Source organism: Dendrobates tinctorius, unplaced genomic scaffold (genome assembly GCF_039654945.1).
Source record: "Dendrobates tinctorius isolate UK_male_01 unplaced genomic scaffold, ASM3965494v1 ptg000201l, whole genome shotgun sequence".
In the NCBI taxonomy this organism is placed as follows: Eukaryota; Metazoa; Chordata; class Amphibia; order Anura; family Dendrobatidae; genus Dendrobates; species Dendrobates tinctorius.
The window spans coordinates 17,850,290-17,862,402 of NW_027361868.1; the positions used below are offsets into that span (position 1 = coordinate 17,850,290).

The 12,113-nt window shown below is 43.6% G+C and overlaps 1 protein-coding gene across 1 annotated transcript in view; it reads right to left on the reverse strand.

The window, feature by feature from the left end:
* Positions 1 to 12,113, reverse strand: part of LOC141056974 (tRNA (32-2'-O)-methyltransferase regulator THADA-like) — a 541,174-nt gene that overhangs the window by 426,923 nt on the left and 102,138 nt on the right. Inside the window, exon 4 of the mRNA XM_073553454.1 lies at positions 11,569 to 11,691. Within this exon, the coding sequence (XP_073409555.1) occupies positions 11,569 to 11,691 (123 nt within the window). The remainder of the gene's footprint in view (positions 1 to 11,568; positions 11,692 to 12,113) is intronic.

A 12,113-nucleotide genomic window follows, 5' to 3' on the forward strand; every position in this document is an offset into this window, starting at 1 on the left:
ACGATGGGGGCCAGGATGGGGGCCATTAGTACACGATGGGGGCCAGGATGGGGGCCATTAGTACACGATGGGGGCCAGGATGGGGGCCATTAGTACACGATGGGGGCCAGGAAGGGGGCCATTAGCACACGATGGGGGCCAGGATGGGGGCCATTAGCACACGATGGGGACCAGGATGGGGGACATTAGTACACGATGGGGGGCCAGGTTTTGGGACATTAGTACTTGATGGGGGACATTATTATACGATGAGGGCCAGCATGGGAGACATTATTACACGATGGGGGCCAGGACAGAGTACATTATTACAGAGGTCTGTACATCTGACCAACTTGCCGTTGGAGGCTTCAGTCCAAAATTTTACACCAGTGCCCACAGGACTTTAGTTACAACACTAGACCCAAAGCTCAAACTCCTCTATCATGTGGCTAATATCAAAACTATTAATGAGCCAAGCAACCAAAAATGTAGAATGGAATAAAACCGGATTACTTACTGGTAATACTTCTTTTTTAGAGCCCACAACAGCACCAACTGAGAGAGGGGATCCGCCCCTAGGAGCAGGAAACCTACAGAGAAAAATAGGGCAGTCCCCCTCGCTCCCTCAGTTTGGACTACAGAGAACAGCGGAGGAACCGCCATACATGTTTTAGTCCATTTGTTTAGACAATTGATCTCTCTCTCTCTCTCTCTATATACAGTGGGGCAAAAAAGTATTTAGTCAGTCAGCAATAGTGCAAGTTCCACCACTTAAAAAGATGAGAGGCGTCTGTAATTTACATCATAGGTAGACCTCAACTATGGGAGACAAACTGAGAAAAAAAAATCCAGAAAATCACATTGTCTGTTTTTTTTTTCATTTTATTTGCATATTATGGTGGAAAATAAGTATTTGGTCAGAAACAAAATTTCATCTCAATACTTTGTGATATATCCTTTGTTGGCAATGACAGAGGTCAAACGTTTTCTGTAAGTGTTCACAAGATTGCCACACACTGTTGTTGGTATGTTGGCCCATTCCTCCATGCAGATCTCCTCTAGAGCAGTGATGTTTTTGGCTTTTCGCTTGGCAACACGGACTTTCAACTCCCTCCAAAGGTTTTCTATAGGGTTGAGATCTGGAGACTGGCTAGGCCACTCCAGGACCTTGAAATGCTTCTTACGAAGCCACTCCTTCGTTGCCCTGGTGGTGTGCTTTGGATCATTGTCATGTTGAAAGACCCAGCCACGTTTCATCATCAATGCCCTTGCTGATGGAAGGAGGTTTGCACTCAAAATCTCACGATAAATGGCCCCATTCATTCTTTCATGTACCCGGATCAGTCGTCCTGGCCCCTTTGCAGAGAAACAGCCCCAAAGCATGATGTTTCCACCACCATGCTTTACAGTAGGTATGGTGTTTGATGGATGCAACTCAGTATTCTTTTTCCTCCAAACACGACGTTTTGTGTTTCTACCAAACAGTTCCAGTTTGGTTTCATCAGACCATAGGACATTCTCCCAAAACTCCTCTGGATCATCCAAATGCTCTCTAGCAAACTTCAGACGGGCCCGGACATGTACAGGCTTAAGCAGTGGGACACGTCTGGCACTGCAGGATCTGAGTCCATGGTGGCGTAGTGTGTTACTTATGGTAGGCCTTGTTACATTGGTCCCAGCTCTCTGCAGTTCATTCACTAGGTCCCCCCGCGTGGTTCTGGGATTTTTGCTCACCGTTCTTGTGATCATTCTGACCCCACGGGGTGGGATTTTGCGTGGAGCACCAGATCGAGGGAGATTATCAGTGGTCTTGTATGTCTTCCATTTTCTAATTATTGCTCCCACAGTTGATTTCTTCACTCCAAGCTGGTTGGCTATTGCAGATTCAGTCTTCCCAGCCTGGTGCAGGGCTACAATTTTGTTTCTGGTGTCCTTTGACAGCTCTTTGGTCTTCACCATAGTGGAGTTTGGAGTCAGACTGTTTGAGGGTGTGCACAGGTGTCTTTTTATACTGATAACAAGTTTAAACAGGTGCCATTACTACAGGTAATGAGTGGAGGAAAGAGGAGACTCTTAAAGAAGAAGTTACAGGTCTGTGAGAGCCCGAAATCTTGATTGCTTGTTTCTGACCAAATACTTATTTTCCACCATAATATGCAAATAAAATGAAAAAAAAACAGACAATGTGATTTTCTGGAATTTTTTTTATCAGTTTGTCTCCCATAGTTGAGGTCTACCTATGATGTAAATTACAGACGCCTCTCATCTTTTTAAGTGGTGGAACTTGCACTATTGCTGACTGACTAAATACTTTTTTGCCCCACTGTATATATATATCTCTATCTATATATCTATCTATATATATTTCTATGCTTGCTAAAGTTATCTACATATTAATTTTTAACTCTAAAACCTCCACCACCAAGAAGGACCACTCGTGAAATCTTACGGGCGGGAAGTGAGCGGGTGCTGTCGTGGACTCTACAAAAGAGTATTACCAGTAAGTAATCCGGTTTTTCCTCTTCGCCATGACAGCACCCACTGAGAGATATTCAGAGATAATCACCTGGGAGAGCACACCGTGTTAAGGACTGATCTACTAAAGGTCAAATCCTCTGTAGAGGACAAATCTAGTCTATAGTGACTATAGAAGGTAGATGGCGAAGACCAGGTTGCAGCCTTACATATTTGCTCAATTGGGACGTTCGCCCTCTCGGCCCAGGAGGATGATATGGTTCTGGTAGAGTGCGCCTTAATACCCTGTGGAGGGTCTTCTTTTGCCGAATAAGCCATCGTGATCGCATCTCTGATCCACCTGGACAGCGTGCCTCTCGCAACTCTAGCCCCATTCTTGTTTCCCTGGAAGGAGACAAAAAGAGACCTACTCTGCCTCCAGGGGCCTGTCCTATCTAGGTAGGCTAGCACTGAAGGGACTCTTCCCAAATAGGTTTCCTCTCTGTTTGGGATCCCTACTGCCCCAGCGGTCCTGAGGTTTGAAATCCTTTTTCCCATACGTAAGTTTTCTGAAGGCTCTCCTGTTGAAGGGAATATACGGGTTAGGGAAACCTTTCTTCCTCTCACCCGCCTTGGTTAGGATCTCGTCCAGCTCCGTGCCAAATAGGTACTTACCCTGGCAGGGTATAGCACAAAGCTTAGTCTTTGTGTATCTCCTCTCCATCCTTTTAACCATAAGGCCCGCCGGCCTGAATTGGTTAGCCCTGCTGCTCTAGCAGATAATCGGAGAGAGTCCGCTGAGGAGTCAGACAGGAAGGCCGCTGCCCCTTTAATCAGGGGAATGGAGGAAAGGAGCTTATCTCTAGATGCTCCGCTTTTAATCTTTCCTTCTAGGTCATCCAACCATATCAACATCGACCTTGCTGTGCATGTGGCTGCTATTGCTGGCTTAAAGGCTGCCGTGCATGCCTCCCAAGATCGTTTAAGGAAGGCATCTGTCTTACGATCCAACGAATCAGACAGTGTCCCTGAATCTTCCACCGGCAGGGAAGATCTGCGAGAAGTGGAGGCCACTGCCACGTCAACTTTGGGGGCTCTCGACAAAGATGCCAACTCTTCGTCATCAAACGGATATTTACGTTTTGACGTTAAGGGGAGGAAGGTTCTCTGACCCTGTTTCTCCCACTCCCTCACCAGCTCCTTTATAGCTGGAACTACTGGGAAGGCCCGGATCTTTTTCCGGGAAATGCCCGCAAACATCATCTCTTGCGGAGTTTTGGGGTCCTTAGTCTCAGGGAGCCCCATAGCATACCGGACGGACTTCAAGTTATTAACACTGTCCGTAGGAAAACATGTTTGTTTCTCCTCATCTGAGGACATATATTCTTGGGATCTATCAGAGTCTAGCTCCCCAGTTTCTGACGGCGATCCAGACACCAGTGAAGCTATTCCACTGACAGAGGAGTGACCCCTCAAACTACCGGAGCTGCCTAAGGCCCGTAGCTCCTCTCTAATTATAGCCCAGATATCCTCCTTTTTCCCCTGAGGATTCTTCCTGTAAGGTCTTTTCAATGCAAGACTGACACAATCTCTTGGGGTGGCCGTCTGTGAGGGGCTGAGAACATAAGACACACTATCTATTTTTCGCCTTCTCCGTTCTTTTGGTCTAAAAAGGGTATGGACCAGAAAAAACGCCATCAGCTGTAAGTCTGACTAAAAACACTCACCCGTGAATCTCGTCAGCAAAATACCAGCTGCGGGGTCCGCGACTCGGGCTGAGGCGAGGTGTGGGACGATTTTTTCTCTTTCCGTTTCTTTTCCAAGGCTTCATTCTACCTAGAATGCCCGCTGGACTCTCTTCCGGAGCTGCCATTTCTTCTGGTGCTGCTGCTCCTTCTTGTAGTACCGCTCATTCTGCTGCCATGTGGGGATTCCCCTGGCTGAACTAACGGGAGCGAAACCGGGTCGTTTATGGACGACATGGCTGCGCACCTCTGCATCATCGCTGGTGCTTCTTATGCAGCTTCCTGGTTCCGCCTCCTCCTTATTCTCTCTTTACCCTTTTTTTTTTCTCTCCCCTTTTCCTGTACTGCACATGCACGGCCGCCTGCTCCCGCAATACCGGTGTCTTTCTGCCTCCTCTGACCCCGGAAGCTGTTGCTGAACTTCCGGGTCGCCACTGGCTGGGAGCGCCGACGCCTCCCGCTCTGCACGTCGCTACCTCCTCCACACCCGGCCATATGTTGCCCCAGGTATGCCGCCCTCTTAGCGCTGTTGGCACCTTCACCGCGAGCTCAGGGTACTGCTCTCACCAGGCCTCGCTGTCTCGGGAGGCGCGTGGCTACCTTCCCGGTGCCACGCTCACGTAATGCGTCTGTCCCGCTCCAAGGTGGGGGGGGGGGGGATTTAGCCTGCCCCATAAAACAGTGAGCCTCGGCACTCATTACCACGGCCTCACCTGCATTACTAGCCATAGGGGGAACCTCCTCTCCGCCCGACGCTGCTTCCAGTCCTGCGGCCCCTGCTGCTCATATTATGCATGCGAGCGGCTTCCAGACCAGGCATCCTCTTCTGCAAGTTCCCTTCTAGGAACAGGAAACCAAACTGAGGGAGCGAGGGGGACTGCCCTATCTCTCTGTAGGTTTCCTGTTCCTAGGAGAGGATCCCCTCTCTCAGTGGGTGCTGTCGTGGCAAAGAGGAAAAAAGCTATTAAAAACAGACAAAACGTAACAGCACAATAGCTGTAATGTCAGCACACAATGGCAGCTTCATGCGAAAAATAAAATAGGAGACTCATCCAGCTCCCTAAACAGCCGTACTAAACATCTTTTTCAAGGATATTCTCTGAGGCAGAGCGCGGTTGGGAATGGATTTTGCAGATGTCATTTTAATAAACTTTCTTTTGATGGCCATATAAAAAGGCTAAACTGTAATAACAAAAAAAAATGTATTCTACAAATTTTTTTCCAAAGTGCTGCTTATGAGTCACATAAAAACATTAAGAGGCTGAGCACAGAGTGGCATAAATGGCACAAAAAGTAAATATAAAAACATATGCTACGAAAAGCCATAAATCAGATAAGATATAGGACGACTGCTGATACACAGCGTGGACCCAAGAGCGGACATGTCCCATTTCCTGGAGAATGAGGGTGCCACATGTGGAAGGTTGCTTTCTTTTTTTGTTTTTTTTTTTTAAAGAGAAACATAACTGCTTAATGACAAATATGACAAAGGGATTGTCCAAAAATAGGACATCCTTCTTCCAGGAACAGCGCCGTGCTTGTCCATGGCGCGTGTCTGGTATTGCAATTCAGCTTTACTTAGGGGAATCTGTTAGCAGGTTTTTGCTATAGAATCTGAGAGTTGTATGATGAAGGGGCAGAGATCCTGATTCCAGCAATTTTTCACTTACGTGGTTGCTTGGTGCAGTTTTGATAAAATCCCCGTTTTCTCTGCTGTAGATGTAGCAGCGCTATGATTGCTTAGCTGTGTAAAACCCCGCCCACACCATTGATTGGCAGCTTCCTGTGCACACGGTACATTGTCAGAAAGCTGCCAATCAGAGATGGCGGCGGGATTATGCAGATTGGCTGGGCTGCCTATCACGTGACACCTGGTCCTGCAGTGATAATCTCCTGCTGATAAAACACTAATTGTATTGAAAGCTGCTGAGTCCGTGACAAATCCCTGGAATCAAGGTCTCTGTCCCTACATTATGCCTCTCTCAGATTAAATAGAAAAAAACATGCTGACAAAGTCCCTTTAAAATGAATATAGAGGAGATTAAGGCTGTCACATTTCTGTTTTGCAGGTCTGTAAGAGAAGAAGAGGAAACGTTATGGACTCATTTCATTATTGAATTTGCATTTTTTTCCTCTAGTTTTTGGTGTTTTTCTTTTGTTCCTTATTCTCCTTTTAATTTGCACCTTTTTCTAATTCCATTTTATACATGTCCATCTGTTTTTTGTTATGTTCATAGTTGTGGGTGGCTTTTGTGGACGTTGTTTCCAGATGTTTTTGGTCGCTTCATCAATTGTGACTTTTTAAAAAGGTACAGAATTTTTGTGCAAATGTACAACCCCCCCCCCCCCCCCCACCAGCCACCCGAAGGGATTTTATGTACGCCTGAAAATGTTGTGCAAATTTTGCAACATTTGAAGATGGACAATAAACAAGCATTTTATATTTTGCACAAAATTCCTGAATCATGTGCGCCATGTTGAAGAATTAGTCAGAAAAAAAATAGAAAAACTTATAGAAACCGAAAAAACATGCAAACGATGAATCAGAGCCATAGATTTTGGCGATTTCTTATCTGTTTAATGCATTTTTGACCACTGGAGAGAATTTCAGCTATTTTATGACAAATATTAAAGGGATTGTCCAAAATTAGAAAAACATGGCCGGCTTCTTCCAGAAACTGAGGGACACTTGTTTATGAGTTGTGTTTGGTATTGCAATGTGGCTTTATTAAAGTGAATATGAAGTTGCAACTTTTTTTTTTTTTTGCCCCTGGATAATCCGGTTGGAGTTCTGTTTTGCCATTTTGTATAGGAACAGTGGAAACATAACATTTGCTAACAGTTTCTGAACATACCTTAAAGAAGCACCCCTTCTCCTCCTTTCAAAATTTGCATCCTCTTAATATATTGCAATCATATTCTATAGCACCGTGTACTTACAATTGCTCATTTTGCCTTTCTACCCAGATAATTCTTCTCTCTTCCATTAGGTCTATGACATCACGTGATTAATAACTGACTAGCTGAATCCTCCTAAGCTCTATGTAGAAACAGGAGGTCAATTTTCCCTGCATGAGTCAAAAGTCACTGCAAAAGTCCTTCGTAGGTGGAGGAGCGGAGCAGTTGGGTCTGGAGTTAAAGAGAAGAAAGATTTTTTGCAGGGACAAGAAACTTTCTGTTTCTACATAGAGCAGAGAAAAGAGAAGAATCAACTAGGTAGAGATGCAAAAGGAGCAATTGTAAGTACACAGTGCTATACAATGTATTAACTGCAATGTATTAAGAGGATAAAAACTTTGATGTGAATAAGTGTTTAAGAAATTTCTGAGGATTAAAGATGTATACAAAAAGCATAAAAATTGCATATACAATATTTGCAACATATTTGATCTAATAACCATTCATAATCGCCCCCAAAATGGTCCGTTACAGTAAAATGAAACATCTAAAGCAACAATGATCTTCTTTGTAAGCAGTAAGGTATTGTAAGCAGCCGCACCTGAATAGGCAAATGTGGCTTCTTTTTCAGGCTTAAACGGGTTCTCCGAGAATGAGATAAAATGGAGTTCCTGATATAATTCACACTGCAGTCCGTCATATTCATGTGTCAGGACGGATTGAAGACATACACGTCCCGAGACCTGGGTCTCAAGTGACAAGAACTGTATCACATACATCTTAGTTGGCTACTGGGAGCACGGCTGTGACATATAAAGAAATAGGTCTTAACCCACGTTGTGCTCAGAGTGAAGATGTCCAGCTTCATCCTCCTCCTCCTCCTAAGTCATTCTGACAGCTTTATAGCAAGAGATTGACTGTGCTTAAGTGGAAAGCCAAAGTGTTTTTAGGAGGATGAAACTGGAGATAAACCCGTTTGTGCTCAGCAAGGAATATATAGTCTTCACATATCACAGCCCTGCTCCAGGCTGACTTAGGTATGAGTGATACAGCTTTTGTTAGTTGAGAAACAGGTCTTATCAGGGAGCGTATGCAAGCTGTCAGTCACACCCAGAGAGGCGTGATTAGTAGATCTGAGGCAGGACTAGTCCGGGTAAAGGCACCACACTTGCCTATTCCAGCTTCATTAGCACATACAATGCTGCAGAATAAAATTTTGTTTTTCAAACATTGTTGAGTCAACAATCACATAAAATTGGGAAATACCATCCTTACTGCTATAGAAACAGATGGAGAAAATCAAGACTCAATCTGTCAGTCGTTGCATGCTGTCCAAACCACCGGCAGCACGACTTCAGGCAGGTATATTTTCCACCGGCCGGCTCTTCCCAGCACTGCTCTGGTTGATTGAAGGGTCTCTCCTGATGCACACACATGGGACAGACCTGTCAAGTCACCTGGAGAAGAATGAATCGGAGACTGTCGGCATGATTGCTGACAAGTATGCTTCTTTTCTGAAATTTCAGAAAAAACACAGTCTAAACCATAGCCAGAGATTAGCCTAGTCCAGCACCGTCCCCAGTCAGATCTTTAAACTACGTTTTCTCTGAAATGCCAGAACCTTTCAGAAAAAAAAACCCCAAAACATACCTGTCTACAATCATGCTGCCAGGTCCCGATTCATGCTGCTCCAGGCGACTGCCGATTCGCTACCATGTGTGTACAGTACATTGGGAGACACCTGTCAATCAACTTAGAGCAGCGCTGGGAGAAGCCGGTCGGAAGAAAGAAAATAGACCCGGCAGCAAACCATGCTGGCAGGTTCTGATTCATGTTGCTCGTGGTTTGGACAGCATGAAGCGACATATTTAGAGTGTGAGTCTTTATTGTCCTAATCATCCCCTACAGTGCTAAGGATGGAGACACCCGTCAATCAACTAGAGCAGCGCTGGGAAAAGCCGGCCGGAGGTTTGAGCAGCAAGAATCGCGTGACAGGTTCCTTTTACTATCAAACCTACGACCACGTCCCCAAGTTACTAACGTATACTATATTAGGTGCTTTGAGCTGCAGCCCAAAAACTTGAGCACTTCTTCTAGCTTCGTGATGTAGAACACATTAATATAAACTCATTTCTTGGTTAGTGATTTGTATTCAGGCTTCATTTGTCTCTTCCTGCAATCATTCAAGTTAAGACATAGCCAGAACCTAAAGAGGGGGGAGGTGGAGACGTGCTTAATGTTTCCACGAGGACAGGCCGTATCGTGGCAGCGCATGGAGGGGGGGGCTTTTCTCTCTTCTGCGCAGATTTCGGCTCATTAATTGAGAATAGTTGGTCAGTGCTTCTCCTTGGCGCTTGGCATATAGGTTTCTAGAGAATAAGGGAAGAGGTTCGGAGGGTACCATGGCACCAAGTCTAATCTGTCCAAAGACGTGACAGTGGAAAAAGCAATAACTCACGGCCTAATGTCTCGGGAGCTTGCAGATTTTATGTGCAACAGATGTTACATGTGATCGAAGGTGAATATAACCGCTAGTCAAACACGCAGTGATCGCTATACACTCCCGGAGCAGGAATTATTTGCTGAAGTGCGGTGCATAACTAGCAAGCCCTGCTGAGATTTAACCTCGGGGAACGGGTGAGACCTCCACCTCCCACATTAACCCCATCACTGCCGCTCAGCGATAGAAGCACCATAGCGCACAATGTTTCCTAAGTTTGATAAAACATATCTGCACTTCTGGGACATATTTAGAATATCAGGCGTAGGTCGTAATCATGCAAGAATAAAACTGTAATCGGATGATGGGGGGGTGGGGTCTGCAAAGCAATAAATATAGGTGTCAATCAAGAGCTGAAAATAGCGTCAGTAAACAGATCGGAAATAGGTCATGTGACAAATCAACGCTATTTTGTCTAAAATTCTGCACAAATATATTTTTTTAATATTACTTTATAACAACAAAAAAAAAAAAAAAAAAGATTGGCTTTGTGGATAGAGCTCCAAGTTCTAATCACGGACATGTTTTAATGTTCTGGTATGTAGTCACCACTAGAGGGAGCTATGATCAGTGTATACCAGTATGCAGTAAACTCACAAGCTCCATCTAGTGGTGGCGGCAGGAAGGCAGAATGATTTCTCTGACTCCATTTTCAGGAAAAAAAAAATACAATGGTTTTCCAAGAAGGGTAGACGTTCATGTGCAAATCTCCGTGACATCATTGAAAATCTGTCTACAAGGAGACATCTGGATTGAGGTTGCGTGGCACATACCCCTAATAGTCTTGAATAATCCCAACTTTTGTAAATGATACAAATCGTGGTGTTTATAGTCTCAGTATCTTCCTGAACGTAATCAAAAGGTGAAGCATAAAATATGTAGATCAAATCATGCACAGAATCATAATGCGGTTCCCAGTTGCAGTGAAACGTGTTATTCACCTTTAAAGATTTTTTTTCTACATAAATTCATGTACTTTTAGAGCCAAAAATAATTTTTACTATTGGGTTTAACAATTTTGCACCATTTTGCTTTTACAGGCTCTTTGAATCTTTTAAACTATATATATATGGGTAACAAAACACAATGTCGGATGGTATAGACACACGTGCTCAAAGAGGGAGATTAAGCGTAGAAAGGCTCAGTGTAAAAGATCAAATATACCATATAGAAAGAAATACACAATAGAACCAAATTGTAATAACAAAAAAATCATTATTTATTAGCAAATAATTAAAATATAGTTAGAATAAAGCACCAAAGTACAAACCAATGTAGAAGGCACTCAGCCGAAACGCGCGTAGGGGCCAGTGGCACCGCAGGTCCGAGGTAATTACTGTCCATCTATGCGCTTTGCCTTGTAACTTCTCTTTTCTTCATTCACTGGTGCCTTACGCTTGCTATTTTTCCACACATAAGTGACGTTACAGTTATTATTGGCACACAGGTGAACTCTTACTTATTACCAAAGGCATTTTGGGTTAATTTTATATACCTCTGGCCTGCGGCTTCACTCTTTTGGTAACATTCATTGTCAGTTTACCCGCTCTCTGGTTTGTACTTTATTCTAACTATGTTTTAATTATTTGCTAATAAATAATGATTTATTTTATTATTAAAGTTTGGTTGTATTAGTGTATTTCTTTCTATAGGGTATCTTTGCTTCTTTGTACATTCAATTTTGATGAGGTCAGTGGTCATTAATCAGCTGAGAGGAGCGCAGAAAAAGACAGAGGAAAAAAGTTACGACCTCTCAGATAACATGTCACAATTAGCTCACTGATGGATTCTCCGTTAATTCATTCTGCAGCCAGGACTTAGAGGCAATAGAAGGCAAATGGTGAAAAATTGTTAATGGAACCCAATTGTAAAAATTATTTGACACATTCAATAAAAAAAAATAAAAATAAAATAAAACACTTTAAAGGGGTTTGAAAAATATTTAATTTGCTTAGACTTTTGCAACATTTCATTCATAAATGAAGAACTTACAGCCCAGACCGGAGAAGTAAATCCAAGAATTGCAGCCTGGGTTCCCTCTCCTACATAAGGAATGACATTTTCACCAAGACGCGTGTCCCGAAAAACCGCTCTCAGAATATTCAAAGCATGAACCTACGAGAGAATAAGGACAAAACAGAGTTAAATGTTGCAGCTGAATTGAAGGTTTGGTACAATGTATCCGGCACAGCCAAAGGTCTATGAACCAAAACTCACATATTTCTCTATCCTCATGGTTTGCTACAATGTATCAGTGTAAACGCGAGGTACCAACCCAGAGATCCTGTATTGCTGAACACTGGACACATTGTAGCAGGCCATCATCTTTGCGTATCAGATCTGGAATGGATTTCTGATTCTGTCTGTAAACAAGATCACTTGAATTTACTAACAGCAAGCAGAGATCTTAAAAATGGTGAGGAACAAAAAAGCACAGAACACATCAGACACTGTAGCGAATTTTATCATAGAAAGATGAAAAGTAACATCGGCCTTTGCATCCAAAACGTTTTTGATTGTTTCAATGCATCTTAGGC